We start from the raw sequence: 26,853 nt of genomic DNA, 5'->3' as shown, positions 1-26,853 counted from the left end.
TATCACAGAGTTACAAGCCCAGAATGCAGGGGAGTATGAATGTCACACCCCCAACACGGATGAGCACTACTTTGGAAGTCACAGTGCCAAGATGAACCTAGTGGTGATCCCAGATTCCCTGCAGGCCACAGCTGTTCCCCAGACTCTGCACAAAGTGGAAAAGGACCCTCTGGAGCTCAGTTGCGAAGTCACCACTGAGAGCAACCAGCACAGCCACCTTCAGTACCTGGCTTCGTTGGAAGGGTGGCGAGAAACCTGTGGAGGTCATTGCCCTGAGCTGAAACTTCAACCTACACTCCAGCAGCAAATATTCCCAGAGGCAGGGCCTGGGGGAGGTGCGGCTGGACAAGCTGGGGAAAACCACCTTCTGCCTCACCATCTTCCACCTGCAACCTTCCAACCAGGGCAAGTTCTATTGCGTGGTTGCTGAGTGAATCCAGGATCCAGATGGCTCTTGGTACACCATGACCAGGAAGCGCTCTGAGGGTGCTGTTGTCCATGTCCAGCCCACCGACAAAGAGTTCACCATGCGCCTGGAGACCAACAAGAGGCTGCACAAAGTGGGCAAGCCAGTGGAATTCAGATGTATCCTAGAGGCTCAGAACATTCCTGGTCGGTACTTTGCTGTCTCCTGGGCCTTCAACAGCTCACGAATCGCCACTATGGGACCTAATGTGTGCCGGTCCTCAACAGTGAATTTGCCCACTGTGAAGCCAAAGGATAGCGTAAAGTGTCCAAAGAGACTGATGGTGTCTTTTTTTAAAATTTTTCTTATTTCTTTGTTTTATATATAGATTGCAGTTCCCACTCTCTCCCTCCCCCTCCTTCTTTTCCTCTCTCCCACCCTCTCATGCCTCCCCCCACCCTCCCCTTCCACCCCACGCCCCACTTCACATGTAGGGTGATGCCCTCCTGGAGGGGTCATCTACATCTGTCAAGTCATTTGAAGTAGGGACTCGGGCTTCTCTCCTGTCTCTAGGTTAAGGGAGTATCCCTCCATGGGGGATGTGTCCACAAGGTCCTTTTGTGCACCAGGGATACATCCTGGCTCCACTGTCTGAGGTCCCTTAGACTGCTCAGTCCTTCTAGCTGAGACCCATATTCAAGGGGTCTGAGTCAGTCCATGCTGGATTCCCAGCTATCAGTCTGGGGGCCCATTAGCTCCTCCTTGTTCAGGTCAGCTGTCTCTATGTGTTTCTGCAACCTAGTCTTGTCCTCTCCCTCTGCATCTGGATTCCAGTTCGGCTCAGTGATTAGTTGTGGGTGTTTGCTTCTGTTTCCAACAGGTACTAGATGAGGGCTCCATGATGGTGGATAAGTTAGTTGTTGATCTTACTATCAGGGAAGGGCATTTATGGTAGCCTTTCCACGGTTGCTCAGATTGTTAGTTGGAGTCAGTCTTGTAGGTCTTTAGACCTTTCTTTAGGTTCAGTTTCTTCTTCAAACCAATAATGGCTCCCTCTTTTATGTTCTCTCTCTCTCTCTCTTTCTCTCTCTCTCTCTCCTCTCATCTATTCCTCCCCTGACTCAATCTTCCTAGTTCCACACGCTTTCCTCTCCTCCCCTTCTCTTTCTCCTAGTTCCCTCTCCCCTCAATGCCCTCCTCCTACTTCCCATGTGCTCTGGGGTCAGTCTTGTAGGTCTCCAGACCTACAAGTTTTCTCTTCAAACCTATAATGGCTTCCTCTTTTATGGTCTCTCTCTCTCTCTCTCTCTCTCTCTCTCTCTCTCTCTCTCTGTCTCTCTGTCTGTCTGTCTCTCTCTCTTCTCTTGTCTATTCCTCCCCTTATTCAATCTTCCTAGTCCCAGGTGCTTCAGCAGAGGCCAGGCGATGGGTGTCAAAGATCCAGCAGGTAGGGACTCAGGATGGTCCCGAGGGGATAGGGGGATCTCTGGGAGGGGCCTGGAACTCCAGCAGAGAACCAGCAGTGGGGGACAGAGATCAGGCAGGCGCAGGGCTTCCGGGTGGTCCCAGGTGGATAGACAGGTCTCTAGCAGAGGCCCGGTGATGGAGTGCACGCAGCGACTCAGGATGGTTCTGAGCACAGATAGGCAGATCTGGCTGGGGCCTAGCACTCTCCAGCTGAGGCAATGGGGTCAATGATCTGGTAGGCAGGGACTCAGGATGTTCCTGGGCAGATAGGCAGATCTATCCGAGACCAGGCATTCTCCAGCTGAGGCCTCTTTGCTAGAGGCCTGGTGATGGGGATCGAGGATCCTGCAGGCAGGGACTCAGGATGGCCCTGCACGGATAGGCAGATCTCTGGGAGGGGCCAGGGACTCCAGCGGTGGGGGTCAGAGATCAAGCAGGTGGGGATAAGCAGGTCTAGTGTGCTCAGAACAGCTCCAGGAAGTTCCCCGAATATGGCAGGATTGTTGGCTCCACCTTCTGTTCTGGTGCTCAACCAGAGCGGTGGGACAGTGGGCAGGGTAGGGCACAGTGTAGGGGGGAGAGCAGGCTGTTCATGGGAGTGAGTGGGTGTGTATCAGCACCAGGAGCATTCTTGCTGGGGATAGTACACCGGGGGGTGGGGGGGGAGAGCCAGATTCAGGGCCAATCCAGGGAGGTCCCAGGGAAGGGTGTGTTTGGGGGGGATTCAACCCTAATTCAACCCAGACTCACCTCTAGCAGAGGCCAGGCGATGGAGTCAAAGATCTGGTAGGCAGGGACTCAGGATGACTGATGGTGTCTTTGTGCTGAAGATACACCACCTCCACCAGGAAGATAGTGGCAAATACAACTGCAGGGTTACAGGGCAAGAGAAGATGGTTACTGGCAAATTCATCGACAAGGAAAGCAAGCTTCCCAAGAACATCCCCATTGTCCTCCTTCCTCTCAAAAGCAGCATCTCTGTGGAGATGGCCAGCAATGCCAGCTTCATCCTCGAGGGTGAGGACCTGCACTTCTCCTGTAGTGTCTGCACAGTGAGAAGATTGCAGGGCCGCTTCTCTATCATCTGGCAGGACTACCGCAGCAATGTCATGTGGCTAGACTGTGCAGCCAGGCTCATTTTTTTTTGTCATGTTGTTTTATCACAGCAATAGAAAAATAACTAATACAATGTACAAGAGGAAGCCTTCCTGGTCCTATTATTAGTGCATTCTTTTTTTTTAAATTAATTTATTTATATTTTATATGTCGATCTCAATTCCCTCTCCCTCCCTCCCTCCTCCCCTCCCTTCCTCTCTTCCTTTTACCCTCTCTGTCCTCTCACATGCACCCTGACCACCCTCCCCTCCCATCCCCCACCCCAATTCCACATGGAGGGCAATGCCATCCAGGTGGGGTCATGTAGATCTGTCAAGTCATTTGAAGTAGGGACTAGGCCTTCTCTCCTGTCTCTAGGTTAAGGGAGTACTCCTCCATGGGGGATGTGTCCACAAGGTCCTTTTGTGCACCAGGAATACATCCTGGTTCTACTGTCTGAGGTCCCTTATATTGCTCAATCCTTCTGGCTGAGACCCATGTTCAAGGGGTCTGATTCAGTCCCATGCTGGATTCCCAGCTGTCTGGGGGCCCATTAACTCCTCCTTGTTCAAGTCAGCTGTCTCTATGCGTTTCTGCAACCTAGCCTTGTCTTCTTCCTCTGCATCTGGATTCTAGTTTGACTCAGTGTTTAGTTATGGGTGTTTGCTTCTGTTTCCAACAGGTAATAGATGGGGGCTCCATGATGGTGGATAAGTTAGTTGTTGATCTCACTATCTGGGAAGGGCATTTATGGTAGCCTTTCCACGGTTGCTCAAATTGTTAGTTGGCAGCAGTCTTGTAGGTCTCTAGACCTTTCTTTATGTTCAGTGTAAGGAGTAAGGTTTTTCCTCCCACCACTGGTCTTGTCCCGCCGCTGTGCCAGCCCCAATTAACACACTGAGACTCTGTATTTGATATAATGCTGTTGGCCAGGTACTTGTTTCTTATCGGCTAGCTCTGTCTTAAGTATTAACCCATTCTGTTAATCTATGTATTTCCACGTGGTCTCATCTCACCAGAGAGCCGGCTGGCATCCTGTTCTCTCCAGACTCTCCATCTTGACTCCTCCTTCCTACTTCCTCTTTCCTCCTTGTCTCCTAGTCCTGCCTATCTTGCTTTCCTATTGGCCAACAGTGCTTTATTCATTAACCAGTATGAGAAACATATACAGAATGACATCTCCCATCAATTCAGTTTTCTCTTCAAACCAATAATGGCTCCCTCTTTTATGTTCTCTCTCTCTCTCTCTCTCTCTCTCTCTCTCTCTCTCTCTCTCTCTTCTGTCTTCTATTTCTACCCTGACTCAATCTTCCTAGTCGCACATGTTTTCCTCTCCTCCCCCTCTCTTTCTCCTACTTCTCTTTCCATTCACTGCCCCCCCCACTTCCCCTGTGCTCTGGGGGACTTGTCCCTTCCCCTTTCTGTGAGGGACTTTATATGAATCTCTTAGAATAAACCTTGTATTCTAGTTCCTCTGGTAGTGTGAATTATAGGCTGGTTAGGCTTTGCTCTAGGTCTAAAATCCATATATGAGTGAGTACATACTGTGTTCCTCTTTTTGTCACTAGGTTACCTCATTCAGGATGGTTTCTTCTAGTGCCATCCACTTGCCTACAAATTTCAAGATCCATTATTTTTTTTTCTGCAGAGTAGTAATCCATTGTGTAGATGTACCACATCTTCTTTATCCATTCTTCAGTTGAGGGGCATCTAGGTTGCTTCCAGGTTCTTGCTATCACAAATAATGCTGCTATGAACATAGTTGAGCACATGTCTTTGTTGCATGTATGTGGATCATTTGGGCATATGCCTAAGAGGGGGATTGCCGGGTCCTGTGGTAAACTAATTCCCATTTTCCTGAGGAACCGCCATACTGATCTCCAAAATGGCTGTACGAGTTTGCACTCCCACCAGCAGTGGAGGAGTGTTCCCCTTTCTCCACATCCTCTCCAGTATAAATTGTCATTGGTGTTTCTAATTTTAGCCATTCTGGAAGGAGTAATATGGTATCTCAAAGTTGTTTTGATTTGCATTTCCCTGATAGATAAGGACGTTGAGCACTTTCTTAAGTGTCTTTCAGCCTTTTTGATTTCCTCTATTGAGAATTCTTTCTTCAGTTCTGTACCCCATTTTTAAATAGGGTTATTTGGTGTTTTGTTGACTAGTTTCTTGAGTTCTTTGTATATTTTGGAGATCAGCCCTTTGTCGGATGTAGGATTGGTGAAATCTTTTCCCAGTCTGTGGGCTGCCGTTTGGTCTTGTCCACTGTGTCCTTTGCCTTCCAGAAGCTTCCAAGTTTGAAGAGGTCCCATTTATTAATTGTTGATCTCAGTGTCTGTGCTCCTGGAGTTATGTTCAGGAAGTGGTCTTCTACACCAATTTATTCAAGGATACCTCCTACTTTCTCTTCTAAGAGGTTCAGTGTGGCTGGATTGATGTTAAGGTCTTTGATCCATGTGGACTTGAGTTTTGTGCATGGCTACAGACTTGGGTCTATCTGCAGTCTTCTACACACCATCATCCAATTGTGCCAGCACCATTTGTTGAAGATGCTTTCCTCGCCCCATTGTATTCTTTTAGCTGTTTTGTCGAAAATCAGGTGTTCATAGGTGTGTGGGTTAATATCAGGATTTTCAATTCGATTCCATTGATCTACCTGTCTGTTTTTGTGCCAGTACCAGGCTGTTTTCAGAACTATAGCTCTGTAGTAAAGTCAGGGATGGTGATGCCTCCTGAAGTTCTTTTATTGTACAGGGCTGTTTTGGCTATCCTGGGTCTTTTGTATTTTCATATAAAGTTGATTATTATCCTTTCAAGGTCAGTGAAGAATTGCGGTGGGATTTTAATGGGGATTACATTGCATCTGTAGATTGCTTTTGGCAAGATTGCCATTTTTACTATATTCATCCTACCTATCCAAGAACATGGGAGATCTTTCCATTTTCTGGTATCTTCTTTAATTTCTTCCTTTAGAGCCACAAAGTTATTAAATAAGTCTTTCACTTGTTTGGTAAGCGTTACCCCAAGATACTTTATGTTGTTTGTGGCTATTGTAAAGGGTGATGTTTCTCTGATTTCTTTCTCAGCCTCTTTATCATCTGAATAAAGTAGGGCTACTGATTTTTTTGAGTTTATCTTGTATCCTGCTAGTTTGCTGAAGGTGTTTATCAGCTGTAGGAGTAATCTGGTAGAGTTTTTTTTGGGTTGCTAATGTGAACTATCGTATTATCTGCAAATAGAGACAGTTTGACTTCTTCCTTTCTAATTTGGATCCCCTTGATCCAAACTTTTGTTGTCTTATAGCTTTAGCTAGAACTTCAAGTACGATATTGAAGAGATATGGAGAGAGAGAGCAGCCTTGTCTTGTTCCTGATTTTAGAGGAATCGCCTTAAGCTTCTCTCCATTCAGATAGATGTTGGCTGTTGGTTTGCTGTATATTGCTCTTATTATGTTTAGGTATGTTCCTATTACCCCTGATCTCTCCAAGACCTTTATCATGAAAGGGTGTTGAATTTTGTCGAAGGCTTTTTCAGCATCTAGGGAGATGATCATATGGTTTTTCTTTTTCAGTTTGTTTATATGGTGGATCACATTGATAGATTTTCGTATGTTGAACCATCCCTGCAATTCAGGGATAAAGCCTATTTGGTCATGGTGGATAATTTCTCTGATGTATTCTTGGATTCGGTTTGCCAGTATTTTATTGAGTATTTTTGCATCAATGTTCATCAGGGATATTGGTCTGTAGTTTCCTTTTTTAGTTGTGTCTTTGTGAGGCTTGGGTACCAAGGTTACTGTGGCCTTATAGAAAGAGTTTGGTAATGAACCTTCTGTGTGGAACAATTTGAGGAGTATTGGTATTAGTTCTTACTTGAATTTCTGGTAGAATTCTGCACTGAAGCCATCTGGCTCTGGGCTTTTTTTGGTTGGAAGGCTTTTGATGACTACTTCTATTTTATTGTGGGTTATAGGTCTATTTAAGTTGTTTGTCTGCTCTTGATTTAATTTTGGTAAGTGATAGTTATCCAGAAATTTGTTCATTTCCTTTGAATTTTCAGTTTTTGTGGAATACAGGTTTTCAAAGTATGACCTCAAAATTGTCTGGATTTCCTTAGTGTCCATTTTTATGTTTCCCTTTTTGTTTCTGGTTTTGTTAATTTGCATGTTCTCTCTCTGCTTTTTGATTAGTTTGGATAAAGGATTGTCTATCATGTTGATTTTCTCAAAAACTAACTCTTTGTTGCATTGATTTTTTGTATTGTTTTCCTGGTTTCTATTTTGTTGATATCAGCCCTCAAATTGATTATTTCCTGGCGTCTACTCCTTTGAGGTGAGTTTGCTTCTTTTTGTTCTGAGGCTTTCAGTTGTGCTGTTAATTCTCTTATGTGACTGTCCTCTATTTTCTTTATATGGGCAGTAAGTGCAATGAAATTCCCTCATAACACTGCTTTCAAGGTGTCCCATAAGTTCTGGTATGTCGTGTCTTTATTCTTGTTGAATTTTAGAAAGTCCTTAATTTCTTTCTTTATTTCTTCTTTGACCCAGGTATGGTGCAATTGCGCACTGTTCAGTGTCTATGAGTTTGTAGGGTTTCTGTGATTTGTATTGTTATTGAATTCCAAGTTTAAAGCATGGTGATCTGATAAGATACAGGGTACTATTCCAATTCTCTTGTATCTTTTGAGGTTTGTTATGCCACCTAGTATGTGGTCGATTTTAGAGAATGTTCCATGTGGAGCAGAGAAGAAAGTATATATTCCTTTGTGTTTGGATGGGATGTTCTATAGATGTCTGTTAAACCCAATTGAGACATAACTTCTGTTAATTCCTTTGTTTCTTTGTTGAGTTTCTGATTGGTGGTCCTGTCTAGTGTTGAGAGTGATGTTTTGAAGTCTCCCACTATAATTGTGTGAGGTTTTATGTGAGCTTTGAGTTTTTAGCAGCGTTTCTTTTACAAATATGGGTGCCTTTGTATTTGGGGCATAGATGTTCAGAATTGAGACTTTGTGTTGATAGATTTCTCCTGTGATGAATACGAAATGACCATCTTCATCTCTTTTGATTAATTTTGGTTTGAAGTCTAACTTGTTAGATATTAAGATAGCCACACCTGCTTGCTTCTTGGGTCCATTTGATTGGAAGATCTTTTCACAGCCCTTTGCCATGAGGTAATGTCTATCTTTGAAGCTTAGATGTGTTTCTTGTATGCAGCAGAAGGATGGCTTCTGTCTTCATATTCATTCTGTTAGCTTGTGTCTTTTTATAGGCGAGTTAAGACCATTAATGTTGAGGGAGAATAAGGACCATTATTAATGCTTGTTTGTTTTAGATTTGTTGTTGGCAGTGGTATTGTGAATATATTTGTCCTGCTTTACCCTTGGTTTCTGGTGTAGTGAGATTATCTGTTGCCTACATCTTTGTGGGCATAGTTAACTTCCTTGGGTTGGAATTTTTCTTCCAAAACTTTCTGTAGGGCTGGATTTGTAGATACATATTGTGAAAATCTGGCTTTGTCATTAAATATCTTGTTTTCTCCATCTAATAGTGATTGAGAGTTTTGCTGGGTATAGTAGCCTGTGCTGATATCCTTGGACTCTTAGTACTTGTAGAACATTTATCCAGGACCTTCTAGCCTTGAGAGTTTCCATGGAGAAGTCAGGTGTAATTTCGATAAGTCTGACTTTATATGTTACCTGGCCTTTTTCCTTCGCTGCTTTCTTTATTCTATATGTTAGGTGTTTTGATTATTATATGTCAAGGGGTCTTTTTCTTTGGTCCAGCCTATTTGATGTTCACTATGCTTCTTGTACTTTCATGGGCATGTCCTTCTTCAGATTGGGAAAGTTTTCCTCAATGATTTTGTTGAATATGTTTTTGGCACCTTTGAGCTGGGCTTCCTCACCTTCCTCTATGCCTATCATTCTTAGGTTTGGCCTTTTCATGGTGTCCCACATTTCCTGGATGTTTTGTGTTAAGGATTTGTTGGATTTATGATTTTCTTTGGTCGATGAATCTATTTCCTCTAGTTTATCTTCCATGCCTGAAATTCTCTCTTCCATCTCTTGAATTCTGTTGGTTATGCTTGCATCTGTAGTTCCAGTTTTTCTATTTCCAGCATTTTTTCAGTTTGTGTTGCCTTTATTTTCTCTGTTTCAGTTTTCAAGTCTTGAACTGTTTCCTTCACCTATTTAATTGTTTTTTCTTGGCTTTCTGTACTTTCTTTACTTTCCTTAAGAAATTTGTTCATTTCTTCCACTTTTTTGTTTGTTTTTTTCTTCCATTTCTTTAAGGGATTTTTTCGCATCTTTGAGGGCCTCTATCATTTTTATGATGGTAATTTTTAAGTCGTTCCCTTCTGCTTCCTCTGCTTTGTTGTTGTGTTCCATTATAGTTGGTGTAGATTCCCTAGATTCTGGTGGTGTCATGCTTGTCTTTCTGTTGTTAGGTGTTTTCTTGTATTGCCTTCCTCCCATAGCTTCTTCCAGTAGGTGTTGGTGGGGTCTCTCCCTCTCTTTATGATACTTCCCCGGTGGGCTTAGGTGGGTCAGAGGTTCGATGACTGTAGCTCTGGGTGGTCCAAGCTCTCTAGGAGGTCTCTCCACAGGCAGGGGCCCAGCGATGGGGGGTCAGCAATCAGGCTCCAGCAGAAGACTGGTGATGGGAGTCAAAGATCCCAAAGGCTTGGACTCAGGATGTTCCTTGTGCCTATAGGCAGATCTATCCTGGGCCTCGTACTCTATAGCTGAGGCCTCTTTAGCAGAGTCCTTGAGATGGGGGTCAAGGATCCTGCCAGCAGGGACTCAGAGTGGTCCCACAGAGATAGGCGGATCTCTGGGAGGAGCCTGGAACTCCAGTAGAGGACTAGTGGTGGGGGTCAGACACCAGGCAGGTGGAAATTACCTGTGGTCCCTCATGGATAGGCAGGTCTCCCGTGTTCAGAGCCGCTCCCGGAAGTTCCCCGAAGGTGTCTGGATTGTAGCCAGGCTCATCTTACTGGGAGCGCAGCAGCTTTGGGGGCATCCAGACAGAGCAGGTGCAGCCCAACTCCTTCAACCTGGGCATCTTCAACAGCAGGAAGGAAGATGAGGGTCAGTACGAGTGCCATGTGATTGAGTGTGTATGGGCTGTGGATGGAGAATGGCAGATCATGGGAGAGTGCCGTACCAGTATGCTTGTCTCCATCACAGCTCTTGAAATGGGCTTTGCAGTCACAGCCATCTTCTGGACACCAGGGGTGACCTACAGTCACTCCTTTGACTTGCTGTGCATCATCAAGCCCCACTACCCATTTTGAGTCCCCATGTCAGTGACATGGCCATTCCAGCCAGTGGGCACAGTTGAATTTCATGATCTGGTGACCTTCACTTGGGATGGAGGCTTTCAGTGGGGTTGTCCACCTTCTGAACTCAGACTGCCATTGAGAAGGCTGAGTCCAGCAACAATGTCTGCCTGAGCATCAGTGGGGCCAGTGACACAGGGGCAGGCAAATACCAGTGTGTGGCAGAGCTGTGGCGGAGGAGCTACAACAACACCTGGACAAGGCTGGCGGAGAGGACCTCCAACCTGCTGGAGATTCGGGTGCTGCAGCCAGTGGCAAAGCTACAGGTGAGCAAGTCAAAGAGAACCATGGGCCAGACTGAGCAACACTTGTCTATGTAACTGTTCCTTTTGTGAAAAGGTCTGTCAGATCTTGCATAGTGCAAGAATCCCTGCCCCAGACGCTACCAGTCCCAAGACCCCTAGAGACAATGCGCACCCCATTGCTGTATCCAACCTCCGATCTGGGCCATGGCATTCCACCAGCCCTCCGCTGAAATAGGAGTAATTCAAGTCTTATTGACCTCTACTATCTGGCGAGCCAAAACATTGGTAAAGTTTACAAAAGAATTCCAAGCCCCACCCCCCAACTATACATTGAGGCGGTTGACCCTACAGAGACATCTGCATTTCAAACAAGGTGACACAAGAGGAATGACAAACTTAAGGGAGCGTGCATTTAGGTGATACCGCTCATGAACCTGGTGAGCGTGTTGTTCTTCTGTGACCATGACTACTGGGGGTCGAGGTAAGGAATCAGCAAGTTGATTGCCCTGGGCAAGGGGTCTTGGGAGGCCTGTATGGTCATGTATGTACCCCACAAATGCAGGGTGTATCTACTGCCAGATAAGATGTTGAAGCTTAACTAGAAGAGAATGAATTTGAGAGGTGGGAAGAACATATGGAGAAGTCTCTAATGGCTTTATAATATTATCAACATGAATGCTATCAGTATATAGATTAAAAGGTTCTTTATCAAACAACTGAAAGGCCATTAGGCAAGCAACCAATTCGGCACCCTGGGTGGACATTTTCCCTGTAGGTGTCCTTTTTTGACCAGAAACTACTACAGCAAAACCCTTAGAGGAGCCATCCGTAAATATTGTGCATGCCCCTGAAAGGGAAGCCTCCTTTATAATCTTGGGGAAAATTGCAGGGTGCTGCCTAAAAAAGGACACCAAGGGGCTATTTGGGTAGTGGTTATCAAATCTGGCTCCCGTAGATGTGATAAAGAGCGTCCATCCATCATGAGAGGTCTGTAAATACTCAACTTCTTCCTTATCGTAGGGGAGAATGATGCTATCAGGGAGCTTTCCAAAGGTTTTGATGCTAAATTTATGCGCTTTCCATAACAATTGTAATATCAGATCATAATAGTGGGACACCACCTTCTTAGGGGAGGCTGACAAATGAATCCAATATATAGGGCCATTTTGCCAAAAAGCAGCAATGGGTGAAAAACTAGAGGAAAGTACAACCACAACAAGAGGCTGTTCATAATCTAGGCAGCAAAGATGGGCTGCTTCAATGCTTTTTTAATAACAAGTGGATGGCCTCCTTGGCCTCCGGGGTAATTTGTCTGGGAGAGGTTAGAGCTGGATTCCCTGGAAGAATATCATAAAGGGGTCTAATCTCTCCTGTTTAATAGAAAGGGAGGGGCGGATCCATGGAACATCTCCCAAAAACTTTTGCCAATCATGAACACTTTTTAAATTTGAACAATGTTTGAGGCTGGAAGCCAGTCTGTTGGATCTGGTGGCCAAGATAGATGTAAGGAGGTTTCTTTTGAACCTTCTCTGGGACCAAAATAAATCCGTGAGCCTCCAGGAGCTCCTGCAATTTAGTAAATGCTTTAAGACATCTCAGCGGGAGCTGACAGCAGAATATCGTCCATATAATGGATAATGTAGAGATCAGAAAACTTGCACCTGATAGGATCCAGGCAGGCAGCCACATAAGCCTGGAATATTGTAGGACTATTAACCATCCCCTGGGGAGCACACCCATTGAAAGCGAAGGGCAGGTTCCCAAAAATTAATGGAAGGAAGGCTACATGCAAACCTGGGGCTATCTCGGGAGTGCAGCAGAATGGAGAAGAAGCAATCCTTTAAATCAATAACAATTAGATGCCAATCTTTAGGAATAGTCACGGGTGAGGGCAAGCCGGGCTGAAGGGCTCCCATAGGCTGCATTGTTGCATTAATGGCCCTCAAATCCTGGAGCAATCTCCATTTTCCTGAAGCCTTTTAAATAAAAAATATAGGGGAATTCCAGGGGGAGGTGGAGGGGATCACATGTTCGGCCTCCAATTGCTCTTGTACTAGTTCATGAGCTGCCTGAAGTTTTTCTGCTGGTAAGGGCCACTGTTCCACCCACACTGGATCATCAGAGGACAATGTAATGGAGATGGGGGCTGGCGGTGCAACAGCCACCCTCATTAAAAATGTCCAAATCCTTTTCTATCGCCTGGAGCCCGGGTGTCTAATGGGAAAGTAGCTACAGGGCGAACAAACTTCTCCTTGCTCCAGCTTACCTAGTCCTTGTCCCTTGTCCTAGCCCATTATATATCATCAGGAGAACTTTGTTTTTTTTTTTTGGCTGAGGGTTTGGGTAGTAAGGACAACTCCTATCTCTTGTAAGAGATCCTGTCCCCATAAATTAGCGGGGAGGCCAGCCAGGATATAGGGCTGGTGTCGCGTCTACCTTGACCAGCAAGGAAAATGCAACGCTCAGACTCTTCTTTAAGCAGTTTATTCAGGAACCTTGTACAATCTTCTGACCCTGGGGCAGCCCAGCCCACAGCTTAAAAGCCTTTGGGTAGTCAACCCCAGCTTGCCATGTGGTGAAAAACAGACAGGTCCACATACATGGAAGCAAGCCAGATTCTCAGCCTTAGCCAAATATGGAATTGTTTAATACAGAGAGCACTCACCATTGGGAAGGTGGAAGGCGGAAGCCAGCGCCATCTTTAAGGTGTGGCACTTCGCAGCTCTCTACAGGCTGGAAGTAACCTGAATGGCCCTCAGCGTCTCTCCATTTTAAAATTCTTAGGCTCTTTTGAGGGATTGCCTGCCCAACCCCCTGAAGGGTGGCAGTTCTGCTCTGCTTAGGCCAGGTTGAGTGACAAAAGTTCTCCGAGAGGACAGAAACATCCACCCCGGTGTATGGAGGGGGACTCTTTGCCCTTTATATCTGATCTCTGATTCTGGCCTTCCTCAATTCCTTTTTAAGAGCCACAATCTTGGCGAGCAATTGTTCTTCTGAGTCAGGATCTGAATTACTTTCATTTTCTATATCTGACAAGGAGGGATATAGGCAGCTTTCAGAAGGGCGCCTCTCTTTGGGCCCTGCTCCAGGGTCCTTATGAAAGGCCCTGTCCTTCCTGAAGATACGGTCTTTCTCTGATCTGCATGGGCACCCAGCAGCTTCTTGGATACCCTCTTGGGCTCATCTTCTTCACTTTCTGACTCAGAACATAATGACTGCCGAGTCTACGTCTCCTGTATCTCTTTTAAAACCTCTTTACTAGACTGTATCACTGGTCTTAGGCGGACCTTATCTGTTAGAAGTGCATCCTCCTTTACCGGTCTCCATAAGGAGAAGGTGGAGAGGGGCAGACTGTCAGGTCCCTCTTTCTCTAGCAGTTTCTGCAGGTCACATCGGACCTCCTCCCAGTCGGGCACATTTAAGCCTCCGCCCATTATGAACCATGTACTAGCCCATTGAATGGATTTTAAAAAGCCTTTGAGAGTTTTTGTCTTTATTGCAGTTCCATGTTCCTCTAGAAGTTCCTTTAATTGAAATTCTAATTCAACCTTTCTGGGTAAATTTCCCATCTCTGTTTTTACTATTTACCACAATACATCCTGGCCGGCACAAGGGTCGACCCTATCCACTTACCTCGCTTTCAGATCTCGGTGGAACCTCCAATTGCCACGCCTGCATGGCCGGGGACCGAGAATCTGCAGAGGGTGTCGGATTTAACAACACAGGACTCTTGCTTGATGTTAAGAAGGCTCTCTTTTTATTTTGCTCTGGTGGCTGGCTTTTATACCCCAGCACCAGATGGAAGAGGAGGAAGCAGAGGGGGGCTGTTAGTCATCTCAGGTTTTAAGGACCAGTTAGGGCATTTTCAGGGGCCATCCCAAGGTTGCAGAAAACAAAGGAACATCTTGCCTTAGTAAACATATCTTTCTTTTCCTGCAGTTAACAGCTACATTAACGGGAGTCAAGATCATTTACCCCAAAGGTACAAGGGTAAAATGGAATTTTCAAAGTCCCTTAAGATACTGGCCAGTGTTATGTATAGGACAGTTAATGTTTAACACTTAACCAACACCATTAAAATTTGAGTACAGGCCAGTATAAATAATCAATAACAGTAGTCTTGACACCTGATGTTACCTAACCGAAAAATATTAATTGAACACAAATACACTGGGCCAGATTTGAACTTCTGAAACCCCAAAGCCCTCTTCCAGTGACCTACTTCCTCCAACAAGGCCACACTTTCGGGGGCCATTTTCATTCAAACATCCACATTCTTGTTTTGTTATGACTCAATTTCCCCAAATGATTAAAGTCTAATATAGTCAACAAAAAACATGGCCAGGTATTGGGGGCACACACCTTATTTCCAGCACTCAGGAAGCAGAGGCAGGTGGATCTCTATAAATTCCAGGCCAATTTGAGTTCCAGGACAGCCAGGGATATGTAAGGAAACCTTGTCTTAACAAAGCAAAACAAAAAGATTGACAAAAATAATATGCCAATTAGACATACGTTCTTTGTCTTTTAAGACTTTTTGGGTTTCTGTGACTGGGTTACCGAACTCAGGATGGTTTCTTATAATTCTATCCATTTGCCTGTGAATTTCAAGATGTCATTGATTTTTTTTCTGCTGAGTAGTACTCCATTGTGTAAATGTACAACATTTCCCTTATCCATTCTTTGTTTGAGAGGCATCTAGTTTGTTTCCAGGTTCTGACTATTACAAATAATGCTGCTATGAACAGTGTTGAACAGATGTTCTTGTGGTATGAATGTGCATCCTTTGGGTATATACCAAAGGGTGGAATTGCTGGGTCTTGAGATAGACTTATTCCCATTTTCCAGAGAAATCATCATACTGATTTTCAAAGTGTTTGTACAAGTTTGCATTCCCACCATCTGTGGAGGAGTGTTCCCCTTTCTGCACATCCTTTCTAACATAAACTGTGTGATGGGAGATGTCATTCTGTATATGTTTCTCATACTGGCTAATAAATAAAGCACTGTTGGCCAATAGGAAAGGAAGATAGGAGGGACTAGGAGACAAGGAGGAAGAGGAAGTAGGAAGGAGGGGCAAAGATGGAGAGTCTAGAGAGAGCTGTATGCGGCAGCCGGCTCCCAGTAAGAAGACCACATGGAAATACATAGATTAACACAAATGGGTTAATACTTAAGACAGAGCTAGCCGATAAGAAAGTAGTAACTGGCCAACAATATAATATCTAATACAGAGTCTCGGTGTATTATTTGGGGCTGGTGCGGCGGCGGGACAAGACTGGCGGCGGGAGGAAAATCCCATACTCCTTACAGCTGTGTTTGGTGTTTTTATTTTAGCCATTCTGACAGGAGTAAGAGGGTATCTCAGAGTTGTTTTGATTTGCATTTTCCTGATAGCAAAGGAGGTTGAGTAATTTCTTAAGTGCTTTTCAGCCTTTTGAGATTCCTTTATTGAGAATTCTTTATTTAGATCTGTACCCCATTTTAAAATTTAATTATTTGGCATTTTGGTGACTAGCTTCTTAAGCTCTCTGCATATTTTGGAAATCAGCCCTCTGTCAGATATGGGGTTGGTGAAGATATTTTCCAATTCTGTAAGCTGCCCTTTCTGTCTTGTTGACTGTGTCTTTTGCCTTACAGAAGCTTCTCAGTTTCAGGAGGTCCCATTTATTAATTGTTGATCTTGGTGTCTGTGCTACTGGTGTTTTGTTCAGGAAGTGGTCTCCTGTACCAATTCATTCAAGGGTACCTCCCACTTTCTCTTCCAAAAGGTTCAGTGTGGATGAATTTATGTTGAGGTCTTTGATCCATTTGGACTTAAGTTTTGTGCATGGAGATAGATATGGATCTATCTGCAGTCTTCTACATGTCAGCATCCAGTTATGCCAGCACCATTTGTTGAAGATGTTTTCTTTTTTCTATTGTACAAGTTTAGCTTCTTTGTCAAAAATCAAGTGTTCATAAGTGTGTGGATTGATATCAGGGTCTTCAATTCAATTCATTGATCTACCTGTCCATTTTTATGCCAATCCAAGCTGTTTTCATTACTATAGCTCTATAGTAGAGCTTGACGTCAGGGATGGTGATACCTCTGGAAGTTCCTCTATTGTACAGGGTTGTTTTGGCTATCCTTGGCTTTTTGTTTTTCCATATAAAGTTGAGTATTGTTCTTTCAAGGTCTGCGAAGAATTGTACTGGGATTTTGACAGGGATTACATTGAATCTGTAGATTGCTTTTGGTAAGATTTCCAATTTTACTATGTTGATCCTATCTATTCAAGATCATGGGACATCTTTCCATTTTTTGATATCTCCTTTAATTTCTTTCTTTAAAGACTTAAAGTTCTTGCCACACAGGTCTTTCACTTGTTTGGTTAGAGTTACCCCAGGATGTTTTATGTTGTTTGTGGCTATTGTGAAAGGTGATGTTTCTCTAATTTCTTTTTTAGCCCATTTATCATCTCTATATTGGAGGGCTACTGATGTTTTCGAATTAATCTTGTATCCTGCCACTTTACTGAAGGTGTTTATCAGTTGTAGGATTTAGTGGATATTAGGCATAGAGCAAAGGATAACCAGCCTACAATCCATAACCCCAGAGAAGATAGGAATCAAGGAAGACCCTAAGAGAGACATACATGGACCTCCAGAAGGGGAAAGGGACATGGTCTCCTGAGTAAATTGGGAGCATAGGGAGAGGGGCAAGGGATGTAGGAGAAAGAGGAGGGAGAAAGGGGGACATGAAGGATAAGGAAGGTCAAATTGGGGGAAGAACAGAGGAGGAGAGGAAGAAAAGAGATACATTAATGGAGGGAGCCATTATGGGCTTAACAAGAAATCTGGCACTAGGAAAATCTCCAGGGATCCACAAGGATGACCCCAACTAAGAATCTAAGCAATATTAGAGAGGCTACTTTAAATGCCCTTCCCATAAAAAGAGATTGATGACTACCTTAAATGCCATCCTAGAGCCTTCATCCAGTAGCTGATGGAAACAGAAGCAGACACTCACACTAAACACTGATCCAAACTCCTGGGATCCAGTTGTAGAGAGGGAGGATTGATGAGCAAAGGGGTCAAGACCATGCTAGGGAAACCCACAGAAACAGCTGAAATGAGAAAGTGGGAGTTCATGGACCCTAGTCTGATTGTTGGAGAACCAGCCTAAAACTGAACCAGGCCCTTTAAACATGGAGGTCAGTTGGAGGGCTTGGGCAGTCTATTTGGCCTCTGGCAGAGGAACCAGTATTTATCCCTAGTGCAGGAATGGGCTTTGGGAGCCCTTTTCCTATGGAGGGGCACTCTCTCAGCCTAGATACATGTCCTGCCTCAAATGATATGACAGAGTTTGATGATTCTCCATGGGAGGCTTCACCCTCTCTGAGGAATGTGTGGGGGTGGAATGAAGGGGATGGTGAGGGAAATGGGGGGAGGGGGAGAGGGAACTGGGATTAGTGTGTAAAATAAGATTGTTCTTAATTTAAATAAAAATTAATTAAAAATATTAAAAAGAAACAACGATAAAGACTCTTTGTCGCTGGACTGTGGTGGCACATGCCTTTAATCCCAGACTCACAGAGACAGATCTCTGTGAATTTGAGGTCAGCATGGTCTACAGAGTGAGTTCCAGGACAGCCAGGGCTACACAGAGAAACCTTTTCTCAGAAAAGAAAGAAAGAAAGAAAGAAAGAAAGAAAGAAAGGAAGGAAGGAAGGAAGGAAGGAAAAGACACTTTGTCAATATTACCACAAGTGGACCAGTATAAACTCAGGAATTTTGTCATAAACAGAGAGCATCCTTGCAAGTTTCAGAAACCTTGCACAACTCACTCAGACCTTCTGAGCTTAGCTTTAAGCTTTCTTAGTTTTATTTTCATCTTTAGTCTCTGGAGAAAAAAAAATTTCTTATTTTAGCATATAAAATTCATCTTTATTTTCTTAAGTATCTTTTACCCATATCCTAAAAAAAATTATCTGTTACTATTTTTATTATTGCTATTATTATTTTATTTCTATAAATAAGCATTAGCTCCAAATTAAATACATGGTACTACTTTTTTTTTTTGTTTTTTTTCAAGACAGGGTTTCTCTGTGTGGCTCTGGCTGTTCTGGAACTGGCTCTATAAATCAGGCTGACCTCAAAATCACAGAGCTTCATCTGCCTCTTCCTCCCTGAGTGCTTGGATTAAAGGCGTGTGCCACCACTGCCTGGGTACATGGTACATTTTAATGAAGTAAGATCAACTCTATACATATCGTCAAGCTTTCCAAACCTTCTTCTCTCATACATTACGTCCTGACTGCAGTTCCCCTCCCTCCACTCCTCCCAGTCCCTCTCACCATCACCCCTCCTCCCCAGGTCCACGGCTCCTCCCGTTTCCCTTCAGAAAAAAGCAGGCCTCTTGGCAATACCTACCAAAATCAGCATAGCAAGTTACAATGGACGAGGTACAAACTGTATCAAAGCCGGACAAGGCAACCCAGTAGGAGGAAAAGGGTCCCAAGAGCAGGCAAAAGAGTCAGAGACACCTCACTCTCACTGTTAGGAGTCCCACGAGAATACCAAGAAGCTGCACAATGTCACACATAGGCAGAAGACCTAGCTCAGACCCACACAGCGTCCATGACTGTCCCTCCAGTCTCTGTGAGCCCCTGTGAGCCTGCTTAGTTGATTCTGTGGGCTGTGTTCTCCTGGTGTCCTCCACCCCTCTAACTCCTACAATCCTTCCTCTCCCTCTTCCATGAGGTTGCCAAATGACTGAGAAACACTTAAATGTTAAACATCCTTAGCTATCAAAGAAATAGAAATCAAATTTTTTTGTTCTTCCATCTTACTTCTGTTAGAGTGACTAAGACCAAAAACACAAGTGACAGCTCATGCTGGGAACACTTTTGCATTCTGGTGGGAGTGAAACTTTACAGCCACTATGGAAGTCATATGGCAGTTCCTTAGAAAACTGGGAATCAATCTACCTCAAGACCCAGCTATGCCACTCCTGGGCATATACCCAAAGGACACTCTATCCTACCACAAGGACACTTGCTCAACTATGTTCATTGTCACTTTAGTAATAATAGCCAGAAACTGGAAACAACCTAGATGTCTCTCAACTGAAAAATGGATTAAGAAAATGTGGTACATATATACAATGGAGTATTACTCAGCTGTTAAAAAATGACATAATGAAAATTTCAGGCAAATGGATGGAACTAGAAAAAAACATCCTGAATGAGGGTAACCCAAACCCAGAAAGACAAACATGGTACATACTCACTTACAAGTAGATACTAGCTGTAAAAAATACCCATGCTGCAATCACAGATCTAGGGAGGTTAAGTTACAAGAAGGGCTCAAGTTGGGACATATGGATCTCCCTGGGAGTTGGAAATAGATAGATTTTATAGGTGGACTGGGGGCTGGTGGTAATGGGAACAGGAGGGGTCAAGCCAGGTGTGGGGTAGAGGGAGAGACTACATGGAAAGACGACTGGAGTTAGGGGGCTATGGTATATGGAAACCTAGTACACTGAAAACTCCCTGGGATCTACAAGGGTGACCCTAGCAAAGACTCCTAGTAATGGGGGATATGGAGCCTGAACAGGCCATCTTCTGTAGCCAGGCAAGACTTTCAGTGGTGGGCCTGGGACACCAATACAGCCACAAAACCTTTGTCCTGCCTACAAGGACAATAATTCTTTTTTTCTTCTTTTGTTTTGTTTTTGAGACAGTTTCTCTGTGTAGCTTTGGAGCTTGTCTTGGAACTCACTCTATAGACCAGGGTGGCTTCAAACTCAGAGATCCACCTGCATCTGCCTCCTGAGTGTTGGACAATGTTCTTAAAGTCCTCCAATCTTGAGAGACGCCTGTCCTCTTCTCCCATTGGTTAGTTCTTGCCCCATTCCTAATTCCCTGCCCTAGGTTTAGGATGCAGGCAGAGCCTTGTCTGATGAATAACTTGGGGCTTGAAATGGTCCCTTTTCTGACCCTGGGCTCAGTCACATATTGGGCTGCCTGTAACTTTCCAACAGACTTGCCACCAGCTAGGTAGAGAGGGGCACAGTGCTGTCTGCTTGTCTGTAATGCTGATGAACTCCAGGTGCTCCTCATATGCAAATGATAACAACTTACTGATTACATAGGCAGCCTAGCTTTGTAAGGGAGGATAGTGACCAGGACAGGACAAGGGAGGATCTGAAGAATGGGAGGATCTGGAGAGGAACAGGAGGTAATGACACCCGCTCAAATACAGTTAAATGGGACCACTGCAAAGCCAGTCCCTGCCAGCTTGGTCAGCATACACTGCACTCTCCTTGCAGGCCCAGAGCAGCTTTGACACAGACAGTGCTAGATGCTGCCCTCATTCTGGAGACCTCAGTCCTGCTGAGTTGACCAAGAGTCTTTCTGTGCAAACCCTAACTCAGTGCATGGGTGAAGGTTCAAAAAGTGGGGAGGTAAAAGAGACTTTGTGGGACTTCAACCCCATCCCATTTGGTGACAAGGAATACTCAGGCTCACATAGATGCACAAAGTTTATTGGACACAGAGATACAGGGCCATTTGGGTTTTGCCTCCTCCTGCCCAGGTTCACCTAGTATACTGGCCCCTCCAGAGGGATAAGCTTGGCTGAGAGGAGGTGGTGGAATGTGGGGATGCAGGACTGAGATCTGAGCAGTCTACGGCTTTTACTCATCTTCCTCCTCATCATCGTCATCATCATTGCTGTTTTTGTTCTTACGAACGTTGCTGTCATCGTCATCATCGTCGTCGTCGTCATCTTTGTCATTGCCTCCATCACCATTGTTCTTGTCTTTATCTCTGCTTTCTGTCTTCTCTTTGGAAGTGTTAGGGATGGTAACTGGTTCTGTCTGAGGCTTTGTGGAGACTCCATTTTCTGAGGCATGTCTCCAATCAAAGCCTATCCCTACGATGCAGAGGCCTTTTGATAACATGCCATTGATAGTCACTAGATGCTTGTCTGGGCCTCCACTGTCTTCAAATGAACGGCCATTGTTATCACCAAAGAGAACCTGATTTCCCTTGTTGGTAATGAAGGTCAGGGAATTCAGGCATAAACCCACTTTGCCACGCACCTTTATTATATGCTCTCCATCCTCCAGACGCAACTCTTTATGATTTGCTGTAGGGGATCCATAGACACTACTCCAGTGTTTGCCAAACTGCAGCTGAATGCTGGAGAGAAATCAAGTCAGTGCAACCTCAGCAATGCCTGTTCTCTCTCTGTCTCTGGAGACAGTTCAGTCTCCAGAAGTGTCTATTCTGATAAGGCAGCCTGGAGTCCTTCCTCCTTCTGCCTCTTCCAGATACATCCCTCCTCACAGGTCTGATTCAGGCCATGCAATTGTGCCATGGAGGCTAGCACTACTACTGCAGCCCATTCTGAGGTTGAATCTTTTGCAGGGCAGGTCTGCCCAACTCACAGCTTCCCCTCTGGAGCCTCCTCTCCTGTCTGCCCCAAATGAGGCAGCGGTCACACAGAGAACCCCTCTGCTAAGGTCAGTAGACCAGAGATTGACCTTACAGGCAGAGACCAGAGAGACAGGGTCTAATTTCTGTGTGTTGTCAGGCAGGAATGGGAGGGCCTTGGAAGCTGTTATACCAAGCAAAGAAGAAAGATGTGCCCAAGTCTTCTAGACTATTGCCAATGCCAGCTTTCTCCTTCTCTTCCAAGATAAGATGCATACCAAATGAGACTCTATATAACACGCAGGAAATATATCAGATTCAATTAGAATTTCAGATACTCATGAGTAATTTTCAAGGTAAGTGTATTTTGTGTTGCATGGTTTATTTACTTACTTTTGGACATTGATTTATTATTTATTTTGTACATATGTGTGCCTGTATGTATTTGTGTATGTCTATCTATGTAGGACCACATGAGTCAAGGACTTAGTGGAGGGGAGAGGAGAACCACTGGGATTTTGTTCTCCCCTCCCACTATGTGAGTTCCAAACTAAAGTCAATTTGGCTAGTAAGCATCTATTCCTGCCAGAGCCATCTTGCCAGCCTTTACTTCTTTTGTGGCACTGGAGACTGAACTTAGGGTCATACATAAACTGGGCAAGCCACTAAGTTATATTACCAATACTTCCTTCACCCATTATTTTTATCTTTTTTATTTTATTTGATACAGGATCTCACTGTGTAGACAGGAGTTCCTTGCACTTCTTCGTGATGGAAATCCTCCAGCCTCAGCATCCTGAGTTCTGACATTTTTTGACATGAGCCCCATGCTGGGCTCCAATCCTCTCTGCTTTCTCTTCTGAGACAGGGTTTGCTGTGTTGTTCAGGTTGATCCTGAGGTGGCTCTGTAGCACAAACTGGCCTCACATTAGATATTCTCTAGCATTAGCATCCTAGGAAGCTGACACTACAGGACTGTACCACCAGGCCAGGCTCCAATATTACATTTAAAAAGTATAGATGTATACTCTCCAGCAGTAGTGAGGATGAGGTACAAGGACTTAAGTCCAGCCTGGGATACATAGGGAGATCATGTCTCATGAAATTGATGGTTATAGATGACACACAAGTGGTATGACTTGAGTTCACTGCCCCCCCAGTACCACAAAAGTAGAGGCAAAGTATAAATAGGTTGTCAATTTTGAATTGTATGTGTAGGTGGAATATACATGTCTGTTTATCTGTGTTGTGGAGGCCAAAGGTAGATGATGGGTGTCTTCCTGGCTGTGTGTGTGTGTGTGTGTGTGTGTGTGTGTGTGTGTGTGTGTGTTACACAAGTCTGTGTGTGCTGTCTGTCTGTGTTGCAAGTGCTGCTGCTCTTAACTTGCACATGTGTTCTGGGGACCCAAACTTAGGGCCACATACTTGCACAGCAAACACTTTATCTGCCCAACTTTCTCTCCATCACCCAACAACAAATGCTTCAGCGTTAAGATAACCTCAACATTGCACAGGAGACTTGCTAAAAGACTATCCATTGTTCATCTGAAATTCTATTAACCTCAGAGACTGTGCTTGCATTTACCAAGCTTGGCAACAGTAGCACAAGGCCTTTGAGGCACTCTAGGAGAACAACAGATCACCTGAGGCACATACTGGTGAGGACAGTCAAGATCTGGCCTGTGCTAGGATTAGCTAGCCTTTCTGGAGCAGAGCACAGAGTGAACTGCACATTTCATGTCCTGAAGACAGGGACGTCTGTCAGACCACATAAGCAGTTTCTGTCACTACCAAGGAGCTCTGGGGCCACCTGAATGAACTATGTGGAAGAGGGACCCTTCAGTCTCTGTAACCCTCTCTGAACCAGAAAGTTGGAGGTCCCTCTCCACCTGCCTCCTGGAGGATTGCCCAGTCTTACCCAAGCCTGAGAATTCCAGCTCTGAGTAGGCTTGCTCGGGTCAGGGTTCTAGGCAAGCCAAGGGGCAGGAACAAGAGGGAGAGCTGTGGGAGCCCAGTTCCAGGCCCTACTCACCCCATGATGTGTTTCAGTATCGTTAAATAGATCTTGATTGCCTTGATTTCTCCCTGTTCTTCACCACGAATGGAGAAATAGGTACCGGCATTATTGCCCCATATCTCTGGAGAAAATGAGACAGAATAACACTCAGGTCCACTCCCTCACTCAGAGGCCCTTATGCCTCAGAGGAGGTTCAGGTACTCACCTTGGGCTCTGCAGGTAGGACCAGCAAGGAAAGCCAAAGTCAGCAACAGCAGCATGGCTCCCTGAGGGTTTGAGGCTTAGAAAACACAGGTCAAGGTCAAGATTTCAAAAAAGGGGGCTACGGAAAACACATCAGATTAAAGAGACCCCACACCCCAGTTTGAGACAAGGGAACATTTGGGAGTCCTCTTTTCCCATAGGCTCAAAAGGCTTCAGAAGAGCAAGGGATGGTTTCACCCACATGGCCACACTGTGACCCCTCACAAAATCACTGTCCTCGCATCCTTACTAAGCTCTTAGCCAGAGATCCCATGATGTCATATTACATTGAGTTCCCCAAAGTCTAACACTGCTCCTGAAGAAACCCCATATTTCAAATCCTTCCATCAATCCTCCATGGTTCAGTCTCTAGCTGGCTGAACCCATCCTCCCGTTCACTCTCTGTCCTCTCCTCCTGCACCAAGCTGGGTTGCTGCTCCTTCCTTACCTGTGCTGTATGTTCTGAGCCCCTTGGGTTGTCCCTTTATACCCTGATGCCATTGAGCCATAGCAGTTGTGGGAATGATTTGTGGAAATGCCTTGTCAGCTGGTTTTCAGAAACTAAATGTTTGTCCAGCCTTGTAACCAAGATATTCATATGCTTTGCAACCATTTCAAACTATGTACTCACTATGCTTTCCTAATGTTTACTAAACTTGTTTAAATTTATCTTGACTTTCATAAAACAATGTAACCAACCTTACTGTACCTAGGACTCCCATGTAATCAAGGTTTACAACCTAACCTGAACAAATAGCTTTAAAAGACTAGGTCAGATACAGTATTGGAAACAAGAAAGAAGACGTCCAGGTTAGGAATTGTCCATCAGAAGAGGTGAGTGTTTTTCCAGAGGAAGATGAAGGAGAGGAGGGCCAGGATGATAGGGAAGAGTTACTTTTTCTTCCTCCTCCTCCTGATGAGACAGACTTAGAAAAAAGGAAAGTTGGAGAACTGACTGTTACACAAAAGCTGATTTTACAGCAAGCCAAGTTCCTCACACAAGAGCCACTGATCTAATCTCTGTGTTTCTTCAAGGAACACATCAGCTTTGCAGTCTCAGCCCTTACTGTGCACTGTTTGCTGTATTCAATAATGCAAGACTTCCTGGTTTTCCAAGAACGTCTTGTGACTGAAGTCATGCAAAGGCTGTAAAGGTCCTTCAGAAAAACAACTCTAAAACTCACAGAAAACAGTCACTGTTTTCTGCAATGATTTCTTCAAGGTCTAAGCACCTCCAAAACACAGATGCTTCATTCTGTTGTTCACACCACTTACAATGGCTCTACTAAATTCCAGTTACACCCTTTCATCTCCTGACCCAGAATGGTGCATGTGTGCTGGCCTGTGCCGATGACTTCCTTTGCTGAGAGCAGCAGATTGAAGGTACCCTACAAGATAACGAATATCCACCATAAATGTTGGAAGCAGCATGTTGTGCAAATATGTTTGTTCCTCCTCCTCCTTCATCTTTTTCTTCTTCTTTCTTCTTCTTCTCCTTCTTCTCTCCTCATTCTCCTCCTCCTTTTCCTCCTTCTCCTCCTCATCCTCCTTCTTCATGCTATACCGGGTCAGTAGGAGCCAGTAAAGAAATTTCTTCCATGTAAAAATAAAAGTCTGGTAAAAAGATTCCATTTTGTTTGTTTGTTTCTACAGACAGGGTTTCTCTGTGAGCCCTGTCTGTCTTGGAAATCAATCTATAGACCAGTATGGGCTCATACTCAGATGAGTTATGGAATCCTAGCAACCTTTGAATAGACAAGAATCCCTCTCTCTCTTCCTTTTCTTCTTCTTCTTCTTCTTCTCCTCCTCCTCCCTCTCTCTCTCTCTCTCTCTCTCTCTCTCTCTCTCTCTCTCTCTGTCTCTTTCTCTCTCTCTCGTTCTCATTCTCTGTGAAACAGCCCTGGCTGTCCAGGAACTAACAACTGTAGACCAGGCTGGCCTTGAACTCACAGAGATCTGCCTGTCTCTTTTGAGCTTTACTTTATATCTATGAATGTTTTGCTGAATGTATAAATATGGATCACATGTGTGACTGGTTTCCACAGAGATCAGAGGAGGGCATTAGATATCAGGGAACTGAAGATACACATGGTTGTGAGCCATCATGTATGTTCTGGGAACTAAACCCTAGTCCCTGGTGAAAATAACATGTGCTATTAACCACTGTGCATCTCTCCAGCCCATATGCAGAACAGAGTAAGAAACCCTTTCTCAGAACAAAAAAATAGTGTGTGTGTGTGTGAGAGAGAGAGAGAGATGTGTGTGTGTGTAGGTCTCTGTGTGTGTTATATATGTGTCTGTATGTTTGTCTGTGTGTGTCTGTGTGTGTGTGTGTGTGTAGGACAGTGTGTGTCTCTGTGTGTAGGACAGTGTGTGTCTGTGTGTGTGTTTTGTGTCTATGTGTGTGTTATATGTATCTGTGTGTCTCTGTGTGTCTATGTGTGTGTGTGTGTGTGTGTGTGTGTGTGTGTGCATGATCACATACATATTCTCTTTTAAAACAAAATTCAGAATCTTCAGAGTCTTTGACAGTCAGGGTCATATGTCTACAGCACAGACAAAAATCAACCCTCAGACCACATCAGTGGAAGACAGAGCTGTAATGCTCACTTGCTAG

At 44.5% G+C, this 26,853-nt stretch overlaps 1 protein-coding gene and 1 pseudogene across 1 annotated transcript; one reads left to right on the top strand and one right to left on the bottom strand.

The window, feature by feature from the left end:
- Nucleotides 1-7: 7 nt before the first annotated feature.
- Nucleotides 8-10,628, top strand: LOC127218757 (immunoglobulin superfamily member 3-like; annotated as a pseudogene).
- A 10,606-nt stretch (nucleotides 10,629-21,234) lies between these two features.
- Nucleotides 21,235-24,294, bottom strand: Zg16b (zymogen granule protein 16B). Its single transcript, XM_051179741.1, has 3 exons — nucleotides 24,199-24,294; nucleotides 24,009-24,114; nucleotides 21,235-21,742 (listed from the first exon to the last, which is right to left on the bottom strand). Exons 1-3 carry the CDS (start codon nucleotides 24,251-24,253, stop codon nucleotides 21,235-21,237), a joined length of 669 nt encoding a protein of 222 aa, XP_051035698.1. The 5' UTR covers nucleotides 24,254-24,294.
- Nucleotides 24,295-26,853: the final 2,559 nt, after the last annotated feature.

The sequence above is a fragment of the Phodopus roborovskii genome, unplaced genomic scaffold, assembly GCF_943737965.1.
Source record: "Phodopus roborovskii unplaced genomic scaffold, PHOROB, whole genome shotgun sequence".
Lineage (NCBI taxonomy): Eukaryota > Metazoa > Chordata > Mammalia > Rodentia > Cricetidae > Phodopus > Phodopus roborovskii.
The sequence above is the reverse complement of the archived record's forward strand: the minus strand, read 5'-3'. Positions and strand labels throughout refer to the sequence as shown.

Bases quoted from the DNA above. Each gene is read 5' to 3' on its own strand.
- Zg16b (XM_051179741.1), bottom strand. From the start codon at position 24,253: ATGCTGCTGTTGCTGACTTTGGCTTTCCTTGCTGGTCCTACCTGCAGA. The intron at 24,115-24,198 runs GTGAGTACCTGA...CATTTTCTCCAG, and splicing joins TCCTACCTGCAGAGCCCAAG to AGATATGGGGCAATAATGCC. The intron at 21,743-24,008 runs GTGAGTAGGGCC...ATTTCTCTCCAG, and splicing joins ATACTGAAACACATCATGGG to CATTCAGCTGCAGTTTGGCA.